Source organism: Psittacula echo (genome assembly GCF_963264785.1).
Source record: "Psittacula echo genome assembly, chromosome: 5".
Lineage (NCBI taxonomy): Eukaryota > Metazoa > Chordata > Aves > Psittaciformes > Psittacidae > Psittacula > Psittacula echo.
The window spans coordinates 71797106-71823478 of NC_137739.1; the positions used below are offsets into that span (position 1 = coordinate 71797106).

The 26373-nt window shown below is 44.1% G+C and overlaps 1 protein-coding gene across 1 annotated transcript in view; it reads right to left on the reverse strand.

Moving 5' to 3' along the window:
- The window catches only part of PRKCH (protein kinase C eta), a gene marked incomplete at both ends in the record, with an annotated part of 118390 nt that overhangs the window by 55890 nt on the left and 36127 nt on the right, over positions 1-26373 (reverse strand). The window contains 7 exons of the mRNA XM_080619506.1: positions 3169-3342; positions 4038-4181; positions 6248-6375; positions 7278-7407; positions 9070-9158; positions 10610-10644; positions 11494-11644. Of these exons, the coding sequence (XP_080475632.1) occupies positions 3169-3342; positions 4038-4181; positions 6248-6375; positions 7278-7407; positions 9070-9158; positions 10610-10644; positions 11494-11644 (851 nt within the window). The remainder of the gene's footprint in view (positions 1-3168; positions 3343-4037; positions 4182-6247; positions 6376-7277; positions 7408-9069; positions 9159-10609; positions 10645-11493; positions 11645-26373) is intronic.

Genomic DNA, 26373 nt, shown 5'->3' on the forward strand with positions numbered 1-26373 from the left:
AGGACCACAGTGAGCACAGAGGCAGCACAAGAGAGCAGAAAACCTTTCTGGAAAACATCAGTGGCTAATGTAAGCATAAAAAGCTCTCAGGCAAGCAGAGTAGCAGCAATATAGATGAACTCAAGTAATGCATTGCTGTTTCTGGTACTTATTCCAGCTCAGCTAATGCTAGATTACTGGCACTACACAACATGGCACCATGCAGCGTAGACATGCCCCAGGCTGTTTAAGTTACCCCCTAGGCTGCTTAAGTCAGGGGAAGAGTTTCATGGAATCATATAATAGTTAGGGTTGGAAAGGACATCAAGATCATCAAGTTCCAACTCCCCTGCCATGGGCAGGGACACCTCCCACTAAACCATGTCACCCAAGGCTCTGTCCAACCTGGCCTTGAACACCGCCAGGGATGGAGCTTGTTGGCTTGGGTGGAATATTATACAAAAGCCAGAATTCAAATGCCTCCAGATCCAGCCAAACCCTCAATCCCTTTGAGCACTGTGTCCTCAAACTGCTGCAGTATTTCAGGCACTTCCAAGGTCCTTCCTTTCCAGGTTCCACAATTTCCTCTTGAACTGGGGAAGGAAGGGTGAGAGAGGAGCATAACTGGACACCTCTATTCCACATGCAGCCTCACCTGCAGAGTGCCAAGCAGAGGGTATAATGACTTCTCCTGAGCTCCTGAACCAGGCTAGGACATAATTTAACTTAAGTGCAATGAGATTCCAATGCTGACTTATACACCGACCATAAGTCTTTGCCAGTTAGTCCCAGCCTGTCTTGACGCATCTTGTGGGATCAGGCTCTGACTTTGCTTTGACAAATGGAAAGAAGACTCAAAATGGCTAGTCCTTGACAATGTCCTAAAGGCAGGCCCAGTAGCTCATTATTTAACCAGGATCTCCACAGCTGACTGCAGTCAAGCTTTGCTTTTTTATAACATGAACTGTTAAAACTATATTTTCAGAGTTTGGGCTATGTGATACATGTGATGTGATTTCCTTGTAATTTAAAGTGAAAATGGGTATTGTTTTGTGTAACCTTGTTCCCAACTCCAAAAATAAGTAGTATTTTTAAATATTCAAAACATTGGCCAGCGGCCGTAAGTGGTTAGTTGTTTGGTTTTGGTTTTATTTTTTATTTAATTTATACATATACATATATTATTTTCTGCTAAGTTTTTGTTCATGGAGAGGATAACGCCATGCCATATAAAGAACAAGCAGAAACCCCAAGTACTGTATCAGCCTGGCTAAGTCCTCCTGGAACAACTCTGTCCAGTGAATACCCTCCTGTTGCAATCACTTCTCTAATGTAGCAAAGGGATTTAATTATGATTTTATGAGCAATTTAAATCTGGTTATTCTGGATTGCAGTGGGTGTCACTGAGTGCAGAACATGGGCAAAAGATGCAATGAACCACGCTGGTCTTAAATCTACTTTTTCGTTTGTAAACACTTTCTTTTTTGGTTTTGTGCATTATTTGAGAGAAGTGGTTTTCTGTTACTGACAACCTAGACAACAAAGCAAAGCGAGATTCAAGTAAAAGTGGAACCTGAGAAAGACTGGCAATAGCAGGGTCCTGCTGTGACAAGCACCACTCCCTTGGCACCTTTCAGAGACTGACCAGCTCTGTGTTCTTGGCGGCAAGGGCTGAGGAGTTCTTCCCTCCACTCCTCTGATAAGCTGGTCCAGAAATTCCTGTTCCAGGCTGCTCTACTGTTTAGCAACCTCCTTTTCATTTCCAGTCTAACTGTATCCATGGTCAGTCTAGACTCATTTAATCTGAGCCAGCATCTTGACAGCTTCTTTTCCCTCCTCAGTGTTCAGCATCTGCAGACATCAATCAGATCCTCTTTTTGCTTTCAATTTGCTAGTCTAAACAGACTGAGCTCTTCCATTTTTTTCCTCTTTACAAAAGACTCTGTAATTACTTCATTAGCCCAGCAGACCTTGTCTGCACCCATAGCAGATTGCATTCATTTCTTGAAGATGACGGACAATACTAACACAGTGACCTTAAATCTTCCTTAAGTTCATGGGAAATACTCTACGTAGCCGAGCAGCACACCTACTATTTTCACATCTACAGTGCAATTCAGTAAGCAATGCCATAGCAAAGGGCATAGCAACAGCTCGCAAAACCCACTGCTATCCTGCACCTGACTTCAAACAGCACACACCAATACTGGACATCTCCAATACTTATATGAGAACTTCAGGAAAGCCATTAAAATATGGGCCCTGTTTCTTCACATTATAAGATACAAGAGGAGTTTCCTTGGTTACTTGTGACAACAGTGAGGTTTAAGTTTTGTTTCTGCTCTACAGCACAGCTGCTCTGTGAGCCGTGTATATAGGGAAAAAAACAAACCCAAACCATCTCAATATAATTTCTGCTACATGAGTCTACCCAAGGGCTCCACCCTAAATGAGCACAGTTCTAAAACTCCATAGCTGTCTGTTGCATCACCCCAGTGAGAAGAGTAAGACATGGGTGTGTGGCAGGATCCATTTGTCTGCCTTCCCCCCACCCCCTTTTTTTATTTCCACAGTATTTTTGGTATATGTAGGAGTGAAGCCACAACTAAAAGGGCAAGTTTCTCCTGCCTCTTCTAAGAGGAAAACAAGCTCTATTATCATTTAGCAATGGACAAAAAGCACCTGGAAAGGAGTCCAGGCAGTTTGAGCGAGCTACGCTGAAGAAAATGCTTTGGTCCTAATAACAGCTTAGCTCAGGGGCTTCCAATCTTACCTTGCTGGTACAGTGCTGCTGCCACTGCCTCCATCACAGTCACTCCTCCTCACCACCCACACCAGCAACAAGCTCCCACCCACATGCACACACCACAGGAGGCTCTGAGCTGGACAGGCAGCACATGCGCAGTCCTTCACTGAGGTATACATACCACAAATGACACACTTCCCTGTTATTACCATTTTCTCAGGGAGCTTAGGACATGCCACGATTTTGTTTGCCAAATGCCCAGCAGTTGTTAGAGGTGAACTACAGCAGAGTGCCCTGCTCACCCCTGAGCAAAGAAGTTTTATCCTGGTTCCAAGTGGACATTTATACCAGGCCAGGGACCACATACACAGCAGAGGGCCTCTGTTCTGAACATGCCAGCCAGTGTCAGGAGGAAGGCTGTCCACCACCTGGGCTATACTTACAGGAGTCTGGAAGCAACAGTAAAGCTTGGTGAGGAACGGGTGGTTCCTTGCTAAGGAAAGGATGCGTTTCTCAGTCATCGTGCATTCAACATCGTCATCTTGGAGAATGACATCCTTCTTCAACACCTTCACTGCATACAGCTGCCCACTCTCTTTCATCTTGGCAAGCATCACCTAAACCAAAGGGGAGGGTGAATTACAAGGGCTGAGCCCTCACTTTATGAGCAACACAGAGACTCTCACATTTTCTCACACTAGAAGGGTCAGTTATCTCATGACCAGGCTTGTGGATGTGAGTCAGCCTGTTAGTATGGGCATCAGTGTACAATCAATGACACATATGCTACACACATTACTGTGATGTCTGGTGCAGGACTAACTGCTTGAAGCTCATTCACTGTGCCAGGGCAAACACCCTGAGCAGTACCATTCACCCCACCTCCCTCCTCAATTACCAAATTCAAATGCACCATTCCACACCATCTTTGTGGCAAAGCAGAGAAACAAAGCCCCCATCTCACCACATTTGAAACCACTGCCTTGTTTCCTTTAAAGGAAAAGTCTTCACATGCTCCAAGAAATGCTGCCCAAACGAGTGCTAACGCACACACTTGTAACTACTGGTATAGGCCCTGGCATGCATCTGCTCTTTCAGTTGCTTTTTTCTTTCTTGTGATATCCAACTCTTCACTTTGCTGTCAGCTTTCTTTCTCTTCCCTCTTCTCCCTGCTCTCTGTATCCAACTTTGCTGCACAAAGCATACTTCAGCAGACAGTCCGTGTGCCACATTATGAAATAACTTCATCCATCTTGCAGCTTCTTAAATAAGGAATGTGGTTCTCCCCAAAAGAGCCACAAATAACTCTCACCTTTCCAAAACTGCCCTTTCCTAATACACGAAGGAAGGTTAAGTCTTTGATCCCAAGTTTGCTCGCTGACGATTCACTAACATTGTTGCTGTCTTTCAGGCTGCCTTTTCCCTGGTGTCTCAAAGTAGATCTTGAAAGCAGTTTCTGTGGAAGAAAGTAAATAAGCATCAGTCTGCACAGAAATTATACTTCTTCTTCAGAAGTGCTGACATGCAGTTAACCTACCAACCTAGGCATTCAGGACCTGTTCAGATGTACGGCCACTGGAACAGAAAGCACACTGGTACCACTACCCCACATAGCTGCTGTGTGACCAGCAAACCTTGGTACTGCGCAGAGCTGTGTTGAGATGTCAATGCTGGTTCCTGACCTGAGCATTTTTAGTGGTAAACCCACTGCCCAGCAGATCCAAGAGGCAAGCCTGACTCTCTCCACCCTCACTCCCCAGAAAAATAAGACACTGAGTGTGGAAAATCAAAGTCTCCTATATAACATCAGAATGAGGGAAACTGTGTAATTTCTGCAGTACGTGAAGCCCTGGTGAGGTCTAGAACCCAAGCAGATTTCATCTGATCTCTGAGGCTTCTACGCGATTTTGAGACTTTTACTCAAAGCCTAGTTCAGTGGGTCCAAAACATCAAAATATTTCTCTTCTCCACAGCTGGCTGCTGGCCAAATGTAATGGAAGGCTGCTCATTCCCATGCCAGCAGTGAGAGGTCTGCACTTTCAGGACTTATAGCAGTATCAGTACACATTACTAGAGATCCTTTATTTGCAGTATGTGAAGATCAGTCAACCTTCAGCGCCCTCTATTCACAGCTCTCCAGGTACGAGTGTACGCATATAAACGACTACTTTTATTCACTTAATTAGCCCGAACAAAGTCACACGGACTTCTTGAGCTCCACCTTGCGACTACTTTGGTATAAAGCAAAATTCTTCCTGCACAGAAGCCTTGTCTCAAATGCCATAGAAATGTCAATCCCTGCCATGGGTAAAAACACAGGCGCATTCATCACAGCACCTAGCAAAACTTTCAACAGATTTAAGCTTACAGCACTCTGAACACTCATCTACAGCCTTGAGCTCACAGATAATGGGAGCAGATTGTTAAACACCAAGCACAGATTTTTATTTTCCTAGTTTCATCTCCTTTTGATGTGCAGATTATGCAAACAGCAAATGTTAACAACTGCTGTTTTTAACAGAGTTGAGAAGGAAGTGTGGGACTTGCGTTCCTCTGTAACTCCCAGGATAACTGTGTTGACCAGTGTAGCTGGCTAACTGTATGACAAGATTTACCATGTCTGGCAATTATGTTTTGGGGATTAATATTTTCTTTTGGGCAAATAAAAATAAACAGACCAACATTTTATTATGGGTTATTGTGATGTCAAGCAAACTCACTTTTCAGTACTGCTCGCAAAGGAAACATGATGAAAACTGAGTTGTTATCAAACGACAGCTCTGATTTCCATTATGGACTATGGGCATTTTCACTCAGAGTGAAATTTAATACAGAGTGTATTAAACTCTGAATAGATTCACGTATAGAACAGCTGGATTTTTAGGATGCCTTAAGTACTGAAAAGCAGAAAGCATACAAATATCTCCAAACCATGGCAATAATCTCACTGAGACCATGTCTCAGACAGCAAAGACCAGAGATAATGTTGTGTTGACCCGGACCACAGATTTTAGCCAGGGAAACTGTAGTGAAAAGTGAAATGGCTTCCCAAAAATCACTCAAAACAACTGTGACAAAGCTGTGAAGAGAATTTAGGCTCTTGCTGAGCTCTTCCTTTGATCTGCCACAGGCCACATATGCAAACAGAACATTTATGCTTGCAGTAAAAATAAAAAAAGGTATGGCATGGATTAGATTGATCACTTATTATTTAGGGCTCTTATTCCCCTCTCACTCATGCCAAACAGATAAAAGAGTGACTGGAGTCACAACAATGAGAAACATAAGCAAACAACAAGGCAACACCTCGAGATTAAAGCCTCCACCAGGGTAAACCTGGATATAAGACATCCATTTTCCAGCTGAAGTCTTTGCCACAAGATGCAGACAATAACAACCTACTCATGCAGTCCACTGCCCAACACCATCTGTCATAACGGAAGTCTCTGGCTTCTCCTGCACCATGTAAAGACTTGGCCATCTTGTAATGAAATGGATGAAAGAAAAAAGAAAAAGACTCACCGAATGTGGGGAAATGCTTCCTGGTTGCAGACCCATGCATGCCAAGGTTTTAGCAAGCTCTGCTGAGTTCACCCCACAGTTCGGTGCAACGTTTGCTTGGCATCGGATGTGGACGTTCATTTTACAGACTGACAAGGGTGATGGTAGGGATAGAAAGCAAAAGCAAAGGAACAATTAAAATAACTTGGAGGGATTTATTGCTGAGAAATCATTTAGCAATTCTGCTTCAGGAAATATGCCCATATGGATGTACTCCGGGTCTTTAAATTAAACAGATTTTTGCCTGATCTCAGCAGAAACAAAATCAGGTCTCTCAAGAGGACAAACTCCTGAAAGTCAGGAATATACCCCAAACCCTCCAAAAGCAGGATGCCACGTGTGAAGCTATTCACAAACACATGTTTGTGAGGTATATAAATACCATTGTATCTATGCCTGCAGATACAATTAGTATTTATAACTCTACAGAATTCACAACGAACTTTCCCTGCACTTGCAGGTATCTGATTTTATAGACACGCTGTTAAGTAGGAAAACTAAAATCTTTCTTGCTCTCACTCATGGATACACACACACCCTCTTGTGGGAGATGGAAGTAAATGCAGACTGTTGGGATTGTGCAGTCTGAAGCAAAAACATAACACCAGGACACATCTTGTCATCAATTAACAGTGTGACAGACAGGGTAGTCAACCTAAAGCAATGACCATTCTTCTCAAATGCATTGTCGTTGCCCTATTTCATTAACTGAGGAAAAACGTTCAGGTAAAGGGGAAAATGAATACAGAAAGCAGTGTTACCCATGAATAATTTCAATAATGCAAGTCAAACAAAGCTGTGCTGACAGTGCAAAGTAGAGTCCTTCTGAAAGCCAGAGATTAAAAAGTAGATCAGTGTTTTTTAACTCTTGTAAAGATGAATATTTATTTCTCAGCTTTCTCTTGGTTACAGAAATCAAGCCCACACTGTGTGCCAAGAGTCTAAAAATATATGTATTTTGTGCAAAAGGCTACAATAAGAAGCTGCTCACTTTTACACTGTAGGCCCTGTCGCATGATTCCCCACAGCAAGGAACCACAGTGGTCACAGAAAGTCGGGACTTTGTAGTTGTGAACGCTGAATTTGTGAGGAATGTTGATTCCAAACCTCTGTTCAGTCACCTGAGGCACCAAAAGAAAAGCACAGATTTAAAATCCAAATATATACATCTATATGAGCTGATGTTCACTTATACACAAGCATTCAAGTGCAAAACTATGAAAAAATAATGACATCTCAGAAAACGTCCCAGTACATCACCCTACTGAGGTTTACTGCAAGTGAACATGAGTGACCAACCTCACCTGCTGCAAGCCTCTCTGGTTTCTCTGCTGGGCAAGCTGGGCTACCTGGCAGAGCAGATTTTAAAGAGAGCTGCCTAGCCAATTTTAAATTCTTAAAACCGAGTTAGGATTACAAGTGTGGATTAGCTCATCACAAACCTATCATGCTGAAGTGCCACATACAAATTAAAGCTACAGCATTTTGTAACTAACCAGTTTTCCAATTATTAACTTGTGTATTATGTGCAAACAAGTAACTTCAGGTCAAACTGTTGATTTTATTAAATTTAACACAGAATAGTTTTCCCAGCTCCTAAAATCCTCATTCCTCTTCTCATCCTCCTTGTAATAAACAGCCTTTTAGCCCACATTTCACTGTATTACTTGCTCTCATCCCCTTTTTAACCTTGTTCTTTTCCAATTATGAATCATTCACATCTCAAAGACACCTTAGAAAATGTTGTACTGCTGAAGAAACCCAACATCCGCTTAGCCTCTTTGTTATTTTAAACTTTGTTTCTGAACATGCAGATCCAGGAAGACTGAAGGAAAACCCACAACTTCATTAAGTCAAGGATGCAACTGAAACTATGAGCTTGAAGTGAGCAGTGCTGCTTCACCTTTGTCTTCTTTTAAAGTAGCTTAAATGTGTTATAAACCCTTCATAATCCTAAGAAAGGGGTATGGAACCTCACTATTTAACTTGCAGTTCAGCTTTAGGCATTTTAACTTATTTTCATCTGGCTTGGCAAGGGGTCATATTAAGAAGCCTAGCTCTGCACTTTGGAGGCAAGAAATAATGAACAAAAGCAATTACATATTTGCACTGGAAAACAGGTTTCTGCATGACACACACAATTAAAAATATTACAATTGAATTTTCATCAAACAGTTATTAAATAATTTCCAGTTACAGAAATGAGACACACATACTGCACAGGGCAGTTTTAGGTAAGAATGGCACTCCTGTCAAATACAGCCAAAAGCAGCAAGAAAACAAGCCTTCAGAAACACAAGTTATACCAGGGTTCTTTACTTAAATGTACATAATTTCTTAGAGTAAAGGTGTGGAACAATGACTAAATGGGCACTCTTGAGTTACCAGAAGAGTTAAAAAAAGACGCATAACAAAGACCAGTGGTTGAATTTTAAAGCAGAGGAATCCACATTAAGAACCAAGCATCAAATTTTGATGCAACACAGTCAATCATTCAAGAGAATTACCAAAAAAAACCAGTGGATTTGCTATTTCTTGATGTCTTCCAGTGAAGACACCCTGCCTTCCTAAACTAGGTACTAGTCCAACCACTTATTAGCATTGACAGTAGAACAACCAGATGATACTGCATGGCCTTTATGCATGTCCCTATCGCTCTCACTTTTAAATCCACGAATAAAGATAACACAGAGTAAATTCTGTTATAGGACAACCCCCAGCAACCCAGACAACCCCAAAGCATCATAAATTATCATGACCCATAATAACCAACATGACTTTACCTTGAGATCGGCCTTGTTAGTATTGTTTTGGCACGTGCAAGCTGTAACAATTAGATGATGGCAGCGCTTGTGTACAACACAGGTGCATACTAGGAAATAAAAGAGGCATGCTGAAAAGAGCTCTTGAAAGACTCTAAACACATCAACCCACCAGCTGGGTTCTTTAAGGCTCAGCTGTGTCATCAGGACACAGTAAAGATGTGAAAAATAATCAGTGGCTTGGAATTTCCAACAGATCTGGAGATGCATCTCCAACCCATCGCAACAGAAATTCTACACTGGATCATTCATACAGCCTAGAAAACAGCTGTCTATATAAAATATGGGTGATGCACACATAACAACACTATTACTTCTCAAATGAACTAAAAAATTATTGAAATAGTTACCCAGGGGAGAGTATTTCACACAACATACAAAAGCAACATTAAAGAACACAGGTCTCAGATACTCAAAGTCACCCTGACATCTCAGTGGCAATAGTGCTTCTTACACTGGATATCCAAGTGAGTCTCAACCAGGTTAGTTTGTTACTGATGCTCAGCCCAATGCTTCTGTCTGGGAAGCTGGATAACTGCAGCAGAATGGTGCTGTGCCTAGGCTAATTAGCTAGTCCCCATCAAAAGGGCTAATCAGCCTGAAAGCAGAACTGGGCTTTCTCCAGGTAAGAAGCTGGCTTGGCTGGAGTGAACTTCCACAACCCAGTGTGCACTGTGGACACCACTAAGGGCCAGAGACATTGTCTACGTAAGGAGATTTTTGTAACAGAAACTGCAAGCTGCAGATACATTGCAGAGACCCACACTATTCTGTTTGTTGCTGACTTAAGCTTGTATTTATGAAGGGTTCTCAATAACATTCGCTTTCACCCAGAAATTTTATGGGGGATATCCATTTTATTTACATGAAGCTTCCTTTCATACGGGGACACAAGTACCCTACTATATTGCACAAGAAACAGGCTGCATTAGAAGGCTATACTGAATGACCATGCACCTCTAAAGCAAGTAATTCTGGCATCTCACCACAGAAAACGTGAAAGGCAGAACAATAATTAAGAGCAAACAAGCACCATAAACATCATTCAGTCAAAACATGCATTCAGACAAAAGTGCTGTGCCAACACATAGGACTGCCCTTTGAAGTCACATTCCTAATTTCACTTTGTTGAATTTCATAGGGAGACAAAGGATAGAGGGTGGCCATTTCATTAGGGCACTTTGTGTACCAGTACCAGCTGAATACTGGCTGAATGCTGTCCTGAGGAGACCCTGGAGGTCTCAAGCCTAGGTGGGTGTTGCAGGTACTCAGCAACTCAGTGGATCAGCACAGGAACCAGACCCCTAGGTGTCTGTATGAATGTAGGTGGCTGCTCCTGCAGCCTGACAGCTGCTCAAGTGTACAGTTTTGGCTGGCTAGGGAGGAAGAGGAGTGGTGACTTCAGAGAAGCTTATAACCACAGGATGTCCCAGCAGCATGGGAAAGCATTCCCAAAACAGCACATCCTACACACTCACCACACAGGAGAAGAGCACCTTACCTTGGCACTGGTATCCCTGCTTCCCGAATACACCCCTGTTCAATACAAAGTATGAACATAATTTAACATCAGAATGCCAGTCTTCTTCCAGATCACTTACAGAAAAGAGCCAAAACACAAGGGGATCTCAAATGACCAGATGCTTGGGGCAAAACTGCCCAGCAATAACGGTACAACTCAGCACATGGGTATGACAGCATAAGAAAGTACTGCAGAGGCCATAGCTTATAGGGCAGGCTGTCGTATGCATGTTATTCCCCATATTCCCTCCTCACAGTACTTTCTGAAATAACTCACATTATTACAACATACACCACACTTAGACTGATCCCAGCAGCCCACACCCTGTTATTATCTCTCCCACTCCATGCTCTTTTGAGACATATCTAAGATGTTCTCCCTGCTGTGCCTACTCCCGCACATGTATCACCCCACACTTCACACCTGATAGCTTTTCTGTTCTCCAGGCATTTACTCTAGTGTTTCAAGCAACTGTTTTTTCTCAGTGTAATATCAAAGCTCCACTCCAGTTAAGATCTGGGGTCTTACTTCAGATTGCCTGGGTTACTCTTCCCCCCCCTTGAAATAATCGGTATGCTTATATAAGTGAAGAACATAGCCTCATCCCCATAGCTTCCCAGTTTGTTACCAGCATCCAAGATACACATCACCTCTGGCTGTTCTAAAGTAAACTCCAGTTTGCAGCATAAATGTGCCCTGCTAAACCTGATGGCCAAGGGGAATCACATCCATGGCCCTTGGTACAAAGTGCGGGGTTACAGATTCAGGATCGGGCTGACTGATTCAGGATGAGGGTGGCATGTTGGTCCCCAAAATGCGAAGGGATAGAAAGCTTCACATCACCATGTTCAAGCCGTTCTTACCAGATGAACTCCCTGCAGTGCGAGCAGTACGTTGGCTGTCGCAGATAGGTAGCCATGAATTTGTGCCCATTCACCTGATGCACTCGCCTTCGCATTGCCCGCTGGCGCTTCCGAGTGAGGTTCTTAAAAATTCGATCCCTTTGGAGGGTTCCTGTGCAGGTGGCAGAGAGGAAAAAAACCAAAAGACAACAAAACATTAACATTATCAAACATTATCATGCACAGTTACTGCTCCTGGTTTTGCTACGGCATAAGAAGGACATGGACCTGTTGGAGCGAGTCCAGAGGATGCCCGCGAAGATGATCAGAGTGCTGGAGCACCTCTCCTGTGAGGAAAGGCTGACAGAGCTGTGCTTGTTCAGCCTGGAGGAGAGAAGACTTCAGGGAGACCTTTGAGCAGCTACCAGTGCCTAAAGGGTCCGACGAGGAAGCAGGAGAGGGACTTTTTACAAGGGCAGGTAGAAATAGGACAAGGGGGAATGGCTTTAAACTGAAAGAGGGGAGATTCAGAATAGATATTATGAAGAAATTCTTCACTGTGAGGGTGATGAAGCACTGGCACAGGTTGCCCAGAGAAGCTGTGGCTGCTCCATCCCTGGCAGTGTTCAAGGCCAGGCTGGATGGGGCTTTGAGCAACCTGGTCTAGTGGAAGGTGTCCCTGCCCATGGCAGGGGTTTGGAACTGGATGAGCTTCCAATCCAAACCACTCCACAATTCTATAATAAAATGCTTTGAGAGGCCACAACTACACCCCTGATTTAGAAGTCAGGGAACCACAGTCTTTACCAAGGATAGTACCTGGGACTGGCAACAAAGGTAATTGCAAAGGCCCCTTTAGCTCAAAATTGCATTCTTCATCTAGAAATAACTGCCTCTTCCCATCTTTCTCTCCCTCCTCTCCCATGTTGAGACATGTCACCAACAATTAATTCACAAGCTGTAATCAGACCAGAAGCTCAAGGCTAATGAGTTGTTATAACTCACAGCTTTTTGGGCAGTAACTCCTAAACATAACTATATGTAACCAACTGACCAGCACCCCAATTGCTGAGACAAAGCAGTGACTTCCTCAGTGAATAGTTTGTTCACCTTCAGTATTCACATGCTACAGTTCTGTATCACCATTTCTAGAGATTTTGCTTCCTGTATTGGAGAAAAAGGCATAGCTTAATTTTTCAAGGACTGTCAATTGTTTGGTACATGCCACTCAGCTTTCTTTAAAGGGATCATTTTCCAAAGAGTAGATAACATTTTATAGCTCTGGAAAGCAGGAAACCAGGAACTGCTGGCCTTAAAATGTGCATTGTCTCAAAACTCATTTTTAGAATACAATAGACTGTTGGAAGGCACCTACCACAATCACCTAGTCCAACTGCCTGACCAATTCAGGGCTGACCAAGTTAAAGTATATTAAGGGCATTGTCCAAAGGTCTCTTAAACACTGACAGGCTTGGGGTATCAACCACCTCTCTAGGAAGCCTGTTACAGTGTGTGACCACCCTCTTGGTAAAGTAATGCTTCCTAACGTCCAGTCTGAACCTCCTCGGCACAATTTAATATCACTTTTTAATATCTACCAATTTAATTACTTCTTTTTTACTGGGTTTAGTTCAGTCATTGAACAATTTCCTAGCAAAGCTCAGCTTACACAAAACAAGCCACTCTTAAAAGGCAGAAGTGAGCTCTACATCAAGAAAGCCATTCCGGCACAGCAGCAGCCATCTGACTTGCAAATCACAGCCAGCTGCTCTCAGAGATGCTTGCATAGACCAGGTCAGACTCAGCTGAGCTTCCTAGATCAAAGCCTCATCTGGAGCACACTTGCCTCAGAAGCAAGAAATTAAATTTGCTGTTTTCAAGTTCATTGCTTTGCAAAGTAAAGGCCCTGCATTTTGGGGATGCACACTGGAGTCTGATAGAGGTGACTGCGCACCAATATATGTATCCAGGGCTCTTGTTTTGAGAGTGTGGACTGAATGCAAGACAAAAGCCAGCTACTGCCAAACCCTCTGCATGGATATAATGATACATGAAGGGACAGGCAGTCTGTAAACTTCCCACACATCTGATCATCCTGGAGCAGTGGACTGGCAGCAATACCCAAACACAGCTGTTACTGTCCCACTTCATTTACCCATAAAAAGGGGGCAGAGCATTTCCCTGCTTTCAACTAGCTTTGTTGATTAACCACTGGCAGGAAAACAAAAGGGAAAAAGCTGTCAACCTGATCAAGGCTTGAAATGTGAGAGTCCCACATCACAGGCGTATTTCCCAGTCCTCTTTGTAGGAGTGGGGATAAAGGAAACAATCCTGTCAGTACTGAACCCAGCCACTTCAGAGGGCTGCAAGCCACACGATGTATTCCTTTCAGTACTCTTGCCACACAGGTTTAGAAGCAAAGCTGGTCACAAAGCTTAAGGGTTTTTTTTTCTGCTGTGCTCTCCCAGCCACGGGCTGAAAACCTCCTAACCAATGCTGTAACTATGGGATGGAGGATGGCTTAACTTTGAGACAGTTCGCATTTATTTTTAATAGAAGCACATGCTATACATTAGAAATTTCCTATTAAACACAAAAAAAGGATGTGGTAAGGTTGGTCCAAGTACTTAAAAGAAACCGGCTTTCTTCATTGCAGAACTTCTCATAGATGGACAGAAAGACTGGCACAGAAAAGCCTGCCTTTCTAGGGAAGTACTTAAAGATGTGTTTAATTCTCACTGAAGCCAACAGGACTCAGGGGACCACAAGAATTGCCAGACTGGATCAGAACATCAGTCCATTTAGTTCAGCATGCTGCCCCTGTCAGTGGGCAATCAGAAGCACGTAAGAGCAAGATGGAGGAACCCTGCACCTTGGAAACATCATTTTGATCTCCCGAAGTGAGAGCTTATGTGCAGAGGTTTAAAATCCCTTCCAAACATTCAGTCATCATTGCAAAATTTCAATAGACTCATTAACCACCACAGGAAACATAGCTGAGAAGAACTTCAAGAGGTCAACCAGTTCATCCATCTTCTCCAAAAGAGAAGAGCATATTGCTTTGCAGAGCCCAAGCTTCCTACAACTTCATGTGAGAACTATAAACAAATAAATTCTTACAGTATTACAGAATTTGCTCACCTTTAAATTCAACAGAACACCTCCTTCATCCAGATTTAAACATAGACTTAAGTGTTTTCCTGAATCAGGGCCAAACATCTCAACTAGCAAAGTGCCCATCCTGGCATTCAGCATGTACAGGAGAACTTCCAAGGCATGGAAAGGGAAAAGCAGTGTTTATGAGTGGTTGGTAAGCATGTAAGTAAATCACCTAAAGCAGCAATCCAGTTCCCAGCTTGCTCCATACCAGCTGCTCCAGTAGAAGTCCAACAGCTGATGCCCTTTAGGTTCATGCACTTACATTTACCAGAGTTTAAGAGAATATGTTCCCAATTTAGCTCATGTAGTTTCTGGTTTTGCTACAGTTCCCCTCAAGGATCAGCATGGGGTAACTGCCTCCCTTGTGCTCATCCATGCAGCAAGAAGCCCACACGCAGCCCAAAGAAAACCAGACCTTTGCATGAGGATTAGGGGACACTCGAAGGTGGTCCACAAGCCACCAAGTGGGACACTGCTGTGCATCTCTATGGTCTGCACAGCTTCGGAGAGACTGCAATTTTGAAATGGTTCAGGAAGACCAAAGGATAACAGGAAGTCAATTTTTTATGGGCAATCCAGGAATTCTTCTCACTGCTTGCACTGGTGAACCACATCCATGGCCAGCCTTGAGCCTTCTCCTTCAAGCTGTCCTCGGTCTCCCTCTCCTGTTCCCCAGCCATCACCATCTCACACAGCACAATGGTTTCCATCTTACAGACTCAACTTTTCACTAAAACACAGTCCACAAGTCTTTTTGTATTTTTCCTCTCTAATAGCATACTTCGTATTTAAAACATTCCTCAAATTTCACATTTTTCCCACATTACTTGGCTGCATTTACCCACTAACTTTCTCCACATACTGCACATCTTCCAGGTGATCCTCACCCATGCTTACTTTCACCTTACATTACACTACCTTATAACAAATCTAAATGTTACTAAGCAGATGACTGACTTCAGCAAGACCTGGATTACCTTCTATATACAGTCAGCTCTTTTGGGCACTGTTCTTCTCGTTTCCTGATACTCTTCTGAGCAAAAAGGAGAGGGAGAGCACAGGACAACTTCAGCCACACCTAGGCCCCAGTAGGAAACCATCCACCACAACCTCACAATCTAGTGGAACTACATATACAACCATATCCCACAGTATAAATCCCTCTTTCAGAGGGCTTGGGTGATCACCCATCCCACACACCACACCATGGAACAGGCAAGTTCAACCCTCCCACAAGGTGCGATTTTGAAATGATGGAACATTTTGCTTTCAAATCCACCTTCCTCCCAACCACCAGCCCCCCTCCCCCAGCCACCAAGATGGCAGAGGGGATTGGAACTAGATGATCTTTAAGGTCCTTTCCAACACAAACCATTCTGTGATCCTATGAGTTTTTCTTCATGTGGAGAGCATTTTACAAAACAAAGCAGCTCTAAACCACTTTAGGAGACCCATACTTTTAAAAGCCTCTAATCTCTGGTAAAGCATCAACCACCATGAATGGAAATGTCCAAATACTGCTATGAAAATAGGCAAGTAATTGCTCAGTGAAGGGAGTTTCCACATCCATGGTTAAATTTGGACGTCTGTAACTATGGATATTAACTGTGTCTGGCTCTGTGCAAAAGTAACTACAAAGTTCAATAGTAAAAAAGCTTCTTCCTTTTCCGCTTCTCCCCTCATGCCTAACACGTGTTTATGGCAGTGGAAATTATGCACATGGATGGAGAGGAGAATAAATAACCCACCAAGTCATCTGAGGACATCTGCACGCACTAGCACACCGCTCACCCACTCAGCAGCCTCATGATGCTGCCCTACCTGCCCCCTGAGCTTACCCGATCCTGCCCTGCTGACCAGAGATCCTCTCCCTCTTTCTCCCCCTATTAGGTTATTTCAGGTAAGTCCTTTTGTGGCATAACTGCAGCAGTAAGACAACAGGAAGAGCTGCAGAATTAAATGGTGTGTGTGTGTCCAAGTAATTATTTGCCTCTAGTAGTTAAAGCCTGTCAGGTCTCATCTATTGGAAATCAATCTCACCATCACACTATCAACCACTGCTATCATGCTAGCACAGCAAAGGTCATTTGGGCACCTCCTGATAGATGACAATTTCTACTGTTATACTCCTGTATGTGTCAATGGGATTTTTGTTCGAAAGAAGATATCAAAAAAAAACCAAAACAAAACCCACAATGTAAAAAGTCTTAGAACAATAATGCTAATAGAGTAAAACTTAATTAAGCCTTTTTCATCAGTACCAGTAACAACATATGTTACCCTAGCTCCCCTGGAAAAACTGCATGAAAATCCCATCGTACTGAGTGACATACAAGCATGGAGCGGAGGCCGATCACCCAACTTACTGGACTGTAAAAAGCAACATAGTGGATTGACAGACCCCTTGCCTTGCACTGCAGCACTTAACATTTCAGATCAAGCTACATGCTCATCTAGCCCATGCCCCAGTGGTGAGTAGTAGTGACTGTTTTAGGAAAATAATATATAAAACCAAGTAAATGGCAGGGAATGAATACACTCACACCCTCCAGCCATCAGCATGTAGGTGTTCTCTCAATATTTATCCAACAGCAGGCTTCCTGACATATACTGAATATAAACACAGGCTAAACCAAAATGAACCAAGATGTTTATTTTCCAAGCTGGAAAACACATATGTCAAAAATCCCTTACAAAGGCTTGATATCTTAACCAGGAGTTTTATCACCATAATCCTGTGGATAGCCAAATCCACAGGAAGTCTTGCTAATTAAGACATTACAAACACAACACAGCCTCGAAGAAGAGGCTGACAGCCTGACTCTGAAAAGGGAAAAGGATTTAAAGGCTACAGCCCGAAGTGGCATTTCTGGTGCTGACTGTTCTGCTCCCCTAGTATTAGCGCTGCAGTGTGAAAGCATTGCCTTTCTTCATTACTGTAAAGTATTTTCTTCAGTTCTCCTCAAAGGTCACTTGGATACACGAATTGGACAGCTAGAAAACAGCCACATCCACGGGGATGGTGTTAACCACACAGGGTTTCTCTCCCACTTCATGTCTGTCAAAGTTTCTGTCCTTCTGCTACTTTTGTCAGTCTGTGCATAAAACCAGATTGGTTCAAATGCCAGGCGAGGCTCACTGCAAAGCAGACGTGCGGAACATCAGACACAGACTAGGCCTTATGTTTGATCCATCTGTCATTTTCCTCTCCAAATCTGGATGAAGTTTTGTGCAAAGACCAGAGAAAGAGCCAGCTGGTGGTGGCAGCACTAGCTTCTAGGGCTTCTAGGACTTTACAGAAAACCCATGTCAACGAGCAGTTCATCTGTTATGAAGCCAGCCTGTCAGTGCTGTCTGAAAGCATAAGAAGGAGGCACGATGCTGTCAATCCAAAAAAAAAAAAAGGATTTTCCCCAAATCACGAGTATGAAACAGCATTATCAGCAGTCTTGGAAATGTAAAAATATGTAATCATCCATGCATCAAATCACACAGAACTCTGCACTCAAGACAAGGTCCCTGTTTCCTGTCCGAGTGCTGAAGTAGGCCAGGTCCATCTTCCTTGTTTTCCTCACAGGTCTAGGGCATAAATTCATCTCAGCTCTCACCCTCAGCTCTCAGTGATTAGCAGCAGTTGAGTACTGAGGCTGAATGATGATGTTTCAGTGCAGCAGCAGTGACAACACAATCAACAAAGTTCACACAACAATATTACTGAGCATGTCAACGCGCAGCTATTGCTACAAAAGCACATCACAGGCTTATTTTTACAATTACACAATGATGCCAAAGCTCTAGTGGCACTAGTAGGTGAGACAGAAAAGCCCAGAGGATGTGCCTCCATGTTTCCCAAGTTTATCAGCTACAGCTCTGCTCCATCCATCACTGCTAACCTTACCAGTGTGGAACTGGGGTACAGGACTTTTTGGAGGGTTCAGTTTTCTTTGCTAACAGTCCCTTACATTAGGATGTAGTGGTGCCAAGGACAGCAGGACAACTCTGTTGAGTTGCAGTGATTAGTATGTGCCTGCTGGGAGCTATCCACATGTGCAGGAAGGGAGACGGCTGCAAAGCACAGGCTAGAGCCCAGTGCCAGGGCTGAAGGAAAAATAGCTGCTTCTTATCTGTTTGCATAAGGTCTGTGAGAACATGAGAGAGAAGGAAGAAGGTGGCTTGACAAACTCTTAAAACAAGTATTCTGCTACCACTTCAAGTCTACCAACCAGTTTTGAATACCATACAGGTTATTTTGCATAGAGTTTGAATCATGATTGCCACACAGGTTTTCAGACATGCACAGGCCACTTCAAAAATACTATTTTCCACGTCTGCTTTTACAAGTTATTTCTGGGAAAAGCTTTTATAGATGTCTGCTCATGGACATTGACAGCGATGAAGCAAGGCACTGCAGTACATTGCGCAAGGCAGAAAAACATGAATGGAAAAGCCTTTCCGTTCACTTCTGTGGTGAGTAACAATGAATGAGCAAACGGGATACCGAGGATAACAAAGTATTTCAGCAAACATGAGCAACCCCACACCATAAGAGACCAGGTTCTCAAACACAGATTGTTGCATGCCAGCCCATTTGACCTTTTCCAGGCCACAGGCTGCAGAAATGCTGCTGGCTGACAACAATGATATGTGTGAAGGAAGTGCAGGCACTGCCCTGCACTTTCCTCTCTCTTCTGTTTAAAGCCACACAACTGTGAGAGAAGGAACGGGACAGCCCCATTTTTCACCCTATGCTTGTTTCTCTGCCAAGAGCAACCAAGGTTTTACCCACACTCCACTTAATCATTCCGTCTCTGTCAGGCTTTGCATTTGTTTGGCAATGGTAACCTCATGATACTTCTGGTTGTAAGAGAGATCAGGCTGTGGTGATAATAGCAGAGAAATGTCTCAGCTTGCACTAAGAGAGGATGCCAATAGAGAAGGATTTTATTTAAAATTGGAGTAGGGACTTGAGGGAGACACAGAAGAAACCTGAACACCAAATTGAGCCCTTCAGAGCCTCAGGCTGGCTCTGTGTGTGAAAGGTCACCCCATGTCTGTCCAACACCTAACAAGAGACTCACAATATCCATGCAGTTTGGAAAAGCAAGATAAATTAGCCAGGTCCTATCCAGCAAGATAACAGGTATGTGCTTCCCTCTGGCTGTAGCTGAATATGGTCTTCCAGCAGCAGAAAGACAGCCCAGTCCTACTGCTCCCTCCTCACAATGGCATCCCCTCTCTACCATCTAAGACCTGCCAACATAACTCCACCTGCAACTGCTCCATAACCCACTCCTGCCCCATTGATCTGGAGTAAGATCTTCAGGCAACAAAACACAAAATAAAGCAAAAAACACTATTATTAACATTTTCAGTTGACCCACACAAACAGTGAGAAACAGGCAGTAATAGCCGCCTCCCGTACTCAGCAGCAGGTAGAATGGCACATCTGCTTGTAGTCTCAATTTTATCATAAGATGGGGACAATTCTCCTTCTTACTTTAAGATGTGCAAATCATACTAGTACCTCATAATTCTTACTGCATTGCTCATTAAAGCCTTAACGAACTGATTCCTCTCCTCCCCTCACCAATTATAATCATTATAATTTCCTTGTGCTTAGGCAAGTGAATTTCCATTGTAAAACCTCCTGTTAGTCCTTCCCACCTATTAAACTCCAGAGAAAAACATTGAGATGTGATTTATTAGGCAAGGAAACCATTTGAATACATTATTCATTAAAAACAGGAAAATAAAACTAACATAGCAACTTTGATCTTTCCCATGATTAATTCATGCACTATAAGCCCTCTTCTCTGTAAGTTTTAGATTTCAAACTATGCTGTCTACAGAGAAGCAGCAGCACTAAGGGAGTGACAGCATTCATAAGTCAAAGCTACCAGCAGTAGTGCAAAATCCTCGAGAAAAGCAGCATTGGCAGGCTGGGCAAACAGCAGAAGATCCTGAACCCTTCTCTTGCTCCCAGCACCTCAGAGCTCGTGCATGTTGCAACCATCAGAAACTCGCATGCGCATCGGTGGCTCTGTAGTAGGTATCACAACATGCCATTAGGAGGCCATACCCACACAGGGAAGCACGAGTTCCAAGTTAAACCTATTTTTAACCAGATGCAGTTTAAAGCTGTATTTAAGCAGATGCTCTGGGGACATCCTTCTTTTGAGCTATGTGGCCAGCTTCAGAATTAAAATCGACCACTTTGGCATTAAACCAAGATTATCCACACAGGGTTTTACACTCAACTAAATGAGCTTAAAATTCACACTTTTATGTTTAGGCAGTGCAATTTTCCAGAGACAAGAGCTTAGCATCTGTCCCAAAGGAGAAAGACCATGAAAATATTCTTAATGTAACATGGGACAAAACACACAAAAAAACCAGGATCAACAGAAAGCCAGCTAAAACAGGAGCACCAAGCAGCTTGTGCTCAGAGGGACCCAAAGTCTTGCAGCAACTCCACAAATGGCAACTGCATTCCTCAACACAGCAGCCATCCCTAGGACAAAACGTCAAGCTTTCCTCACCAGAGGCACTGCATCTCCTGGTAGGAAAGCAAACTGTAACACAAAGCACAAGTGGGATCTAATCAGGAACAAATTAACTGTGAGAGCTAATTAAGTAGGACAAGTTAAACACTCCCCTTTTTCTGCTGTAGGGGCCTCGACTGGTGGTGTGCAACACCTCAGCCCTCCTGCAGTCCCTCGAGGTGCACTGGCCTTGGGCTCACCTGGGAAAATGACCAGCCCCTGAATCACAACCCTGCAACACCTGGATTCTCCTGGTTGATGGGTCACCCAACAGTTGCACCAACCCAAGTGGTCCAGCCACATACTCAGCTCTGATTACACAGCCCATCCTCAGCACTCTTGCGATTTCCATGTGGCAGCTTGGTAATAAGTTCTCTAATTGCAACAGCCTTAAAAAGCAAGTTGTTTACCATGTCGCTCTCCCACTCATATTCCCACACACCATGGGCTGAGTAAGACACTGCTGCGGCAAAGCATCTGTCAAGAAAAATAAATTCAGCCTCTTGTATCCCAAGCATATTGCTATTATGAAGATATCTGCCAAAAAGCAGCACCACTTTTCATCCAGACAGTCGCTACCTTATTACAGTGGTAATACAGCAAGGCAATGCTCACTTCTCAAGCACTCAGGCTAGCAATCTCACTTGGCTTCACTGCACAGCCTGTCCTAACACACTTTGGCAGATGGCACAGACCATTGCTGCTCTGCCACACACTGCACCCCTTCTAGTGCCAGCAGATTATTATTACTATTTCACAGAGGGATTTCCCAAGGACTGCAGGCCAGAGGAATGGCATGTTCAGAAAATACGTCTGAGCTGTCCGCAACAGCATCCCATGCAACTAACACAGCTAAACCTGATCTATCTTTCTTCCCCATCTCCTCCCCAATGAGGATTTCACCCTGCAATACATATTTCTGCATTTCTGAGATTTCAAAAGCAGACATCCCAAAGCTTTAAAAACACTGGGTGCCACATGCAAAGGGTGTTGCTTACCTTGGCTTAGAATCTCTTTACATGTAGAGAGAGGGAAGGACCCCACTGGTTTCACCAGCTCCATAACAGCCACCAGCACCATCAACTCATTTTATTCTTGCAAATGGCTGGCCCTTTCCACAACAGCAGGAGTAATAAGCATGTATTATGCCTCCTTGCAGGCTCCCCCATCAATTAATGAACAAGCAGAGGTGGGTGAGGAGGAGGAAAGTCTTTCTCCAACAGCTTGTGAGAGACACCTAAAATCTGCACTTTTCATCATTTTCCCAGTCCCTCAATGGGGAAGGAACACACAGGGAGGGAATTTGTTTAGGCTCAAGGAACAGTAGAGGAAAGCCATCCTGTGGTCTGAAGCTCTCAACAGCTCACAGATTTAAGCAGTCCTCCCCCCATACAGCACCCTGCCTTCCTTCCAGCACCCCCTCCACACATTTTCCAGTCAGATCAGTTCCCAAATCTGGTTTTCCATGCACCCCACAAATAGCTGCAATGGCATGATGTGTGACATGAAATCAAACCAGAGGGAAAAAAATCAGCCAGACTTCGTAGTGCCTTTTGTAAGGTTCGTGTCCTTAGCATCCAGGCTTCGCGCCCCTCCTCACAGCACAGCCCAAAGCCACATCTGCTGCTGGATTCAGCCCTGCGTGCCCACCACATGGGACACAGGGTACCTCTACAGCTAAGGTGTGTGATGGCCCTTGTGTGCAAGTCATCATCAGCCCTTATGGATGCAACACTGGAGCCCTCTGAAAGACTTGCTTTTCTTGCCTTAGCTCAGATTCACAAGTGAAATACATGACCAGAGTCAATGCAGGTAAAAAAAATGCATGGGACCAGACTGAGCCCCCAGATTCCTCACCCACTACTTAAGCACTCCAAGCTGGGCAGGCTGGAGAGGAAACATCTTTCTGCCTTTGTTATTTCTGTTCTGCAAGTGTGATCTGCACTTCTGTATCGTGAATGTAGAGGAAGGACAAATTTTAGACAAAAATTTAGCATTTCCTGACTTTTGAGAGTTTGATTTTCTAACATTAGTGATAACCTTCAAATGAAAAGGTTTCTGGTTTTAAGACAATGTCCTAAGCTTTCTAAACAAAATAAACTATCATTGGAAAGAAGTTCATTCACTGGAACTAGAGCAGACTTCCCCCTCCATGGTTGTGGTTTACAAGCATGGCTATGGTCCCAGGCACACAGCTTCAGGGAGAGAGGACAGCACTAACGGAAGCGCTTCGCAGAAAAGGACTATGCTCTGCCGTACTAGCGACAGGCAGACACACTTGCTCAACAAGTTTGACAGCTAGACGGCAGAAAAGAGCTGAGATTCTGGGACTAAAAACTTGGTTCCAGGTTCTAGCAAGAAACAGGCTTTGCTGGTCACAGCATTCTGCTGCAACCTTTCCTTGTCCCATGCTGCTAGAGGAGCTCCATTTGTCCAGTCTTGCCCTTCCTCCACCTTTTGAGCTTCTTTTAGCTTCTTCCTTACAGTACCTGCCCATACCGACCCCTCACCACTCCCCAGACGAGTCTCCTACTTTCCTCTATAGCTCCTTATATTTCTTCTATATCCTTCTTCCAGACCCTTATGGCTCTATTTCTTCTCCAAGAAGTTTTTCCCAGTGTTTCCACCATTCACTGTCTTTGTCCCATAACAAAGGCAGGGCATAGAGAGCGGGACACCCGCTCAGCCAGACTTCCTGCCTTCCTCCCTCCTCTGCATCACCACCACCGGTTCCCCTCTTGCCTGGCTGCAGCACCCCAAGCCAGCACTGAGCTCACCCAGAGGATGGATCTGGCCCAAAACCAGCCCACACCCCTGCTCCAGATTTGCTCAGTTCCCCAGTCCAGCCAGTGCAGAACTGGCCCCACACAAGGCCAGCCTAAGAGAAATCCAAGAGCATCCTTTTAAGACACACAGACTTACCCTTCAATTACCTAACAGCCTCATTCCTGTATCTGCAACTACCAGCAGTGTCAGCATTGCCAGGTTCAACAGCCACTGAGGTGGGAACCTGCTCAGTGCAGGTGATGTCCACAGCCCAGCCCTCAAAGCCACGCAGATCTCATACGGTTTATCCCAGAAGATAACAAGTAGGTAGATTTTCCCAAAGACAGCAGAAGGCAGACAGGGACAGTGGAAGCTCTCATCCCCCCCACCCTTTACTCACCAAGCTGGAGGTTGCCCTGGCAAAACAACATCAGGATCTCTTCACTCAAAGCTGTATTTTTATTCAGCTTCTCATTCTGGAAAGCAACTGAGCAATTTCTGGAAGCACTCCAGAAAAACAAAAACCAGCTGGCATTGAAGAGCAGGAAATGCTGGGCACACTCGAGAACAACCAAAAACAGGGGCATATAAATTGCAAGCATGAGTATTTGCCTCTCAAAGAACCACTAGAAGACAAGCTCTGCTTCCTACAGCTTCATGCCATCTTGCCTAATGCTGAGAACCCCATTCGGCTTGGCTGTTAGTGTTAGTGCCCTGCTCCAGTGAGGTGTGGGAGTCGACTGCCATAACATCCACAGCACGCAGCAGGCTGATGCTGCTGGTCCCCCTTGTGTCTGCAGGGCCAAAAGGAACCTTGCCCCTTGCCCTGCAAGCACTAACAATGCATAACTACCCTCCAGGTAAACTGAGGTGATTAAGCACTGTGGCACAACAGGATCCTGTTACACATCCCTACCAACAGGCCCAACAGATCTACTCACACAGCAAGCCCAGCACTGTGCCATGCAGCAGACATGTGACAGGGATGACTAACTGAGCTGCCAGATACCCTACAAGGAAAACCCTTGCCTGTCGTGGTACCACCTAAACAGGAGTCTATTCCAGCAGCCAGAGCTGACAGAGCTGCAGTTTCTGCTATAGATGTACAGGGTGACCCTGGGCAAACTACTGGGGCTTTTGGACAGCCATTCATTTATTTCATCAGTCAGGTACCTTGCAAATTAAGGTCTAGGGAAATTTAGGTGCAGCAGTGAGCTGCGCTGGTACATGGGGCACCCCCCCTTCATCTCAGTTCAGGGCATCATCCAAGTGCCCTTGACCACAATGCGTGCAGAGAGAGATAGCCATGAAACAGCATCCCTCAGGGATAGGGCTGCTGTCATCATCCCTGGCCACAGGATCACAGTCTCAGTTTTCAGTGGCTTCCAGCATTGAAAACTGTAGCAGCATTCTGCTCCTTCCAGCACACATTTGCCATCCTGCTTCACTGCAGCACAAGCATGGCACTGTTGTCCAAGGCCAAGTAGACAGGTTTAAGCTCCTCTGGGAACCACCATCACTTCTTCCAGGAATCACATTAAAATAAAGCAAAAATCTCTGTTCCTCATTACAGCCAGGAACACTGAAATCCCAGAGCAGATTGCAAGCTTGCATATTTATATCTAGGTTTCAGAGGCCAGACAAAACAAAGCCCATTGGGGAAGCAGAGTTAACCCTGATATTGCTGTCAGTTGCATTTTTACAGTGTCTGGATACCTAAGCAGTTAGCAGATCTTGGCAAGCCACGAATTACTGCCAAAAATCTCTCAGCATGAGACATAATGCAAGAGCTGTGGAGCTCAAACAGATCATTTTCCAAGAAAAAAAGGTGGTCTTGTGGATATGCAATAGGCTGAGGTACTGTTCACCTCCTGGCTCTGCATTAGAGTCCCTCCATAACATGGAGCAAACCATTTTCCACGGCCTAGATCTTTCAGCAATCAGGAATAAACAAGTTTTGTTTCTTTCTTTGTTTTCCCCATTGAAATCCTTTTTTTTTCCTCCCCCTGTAAAAATCCAGAGTTTATCAAACTTGGTTTTGTTTTCTTTTTTTTTTTAATGGAGGCAAATGTGAGATATAAAAGTGTCAGGGTGCAAAACCACTTGGGTTCTCTCTGCAATACTTGAATGTGAAATGCACCGTGTAACTTTAGAAGGCTTCACTTTTAAGAAATATAAAAAGCACTATCCTCCCACCCTAAACAGCAATTATTATTTATTATATTCATTACCCCCAAGTTCATTCACTTTGTCTATCTTCCAAGACTGCACTGTCATTGCAGTGACCCCTTCTCATGCCACTGTCAGCTTGAATATAGCAAGTGAAAGGCGAGTGACACCCGGGAAGATGCAGTCAGCCCCTTCTCCTAATGGCAACTCATAGCTCAAAGGAGCCCAAAGACTCCTCCCTGTGAAAAGAATCTCCAAGAGGTTC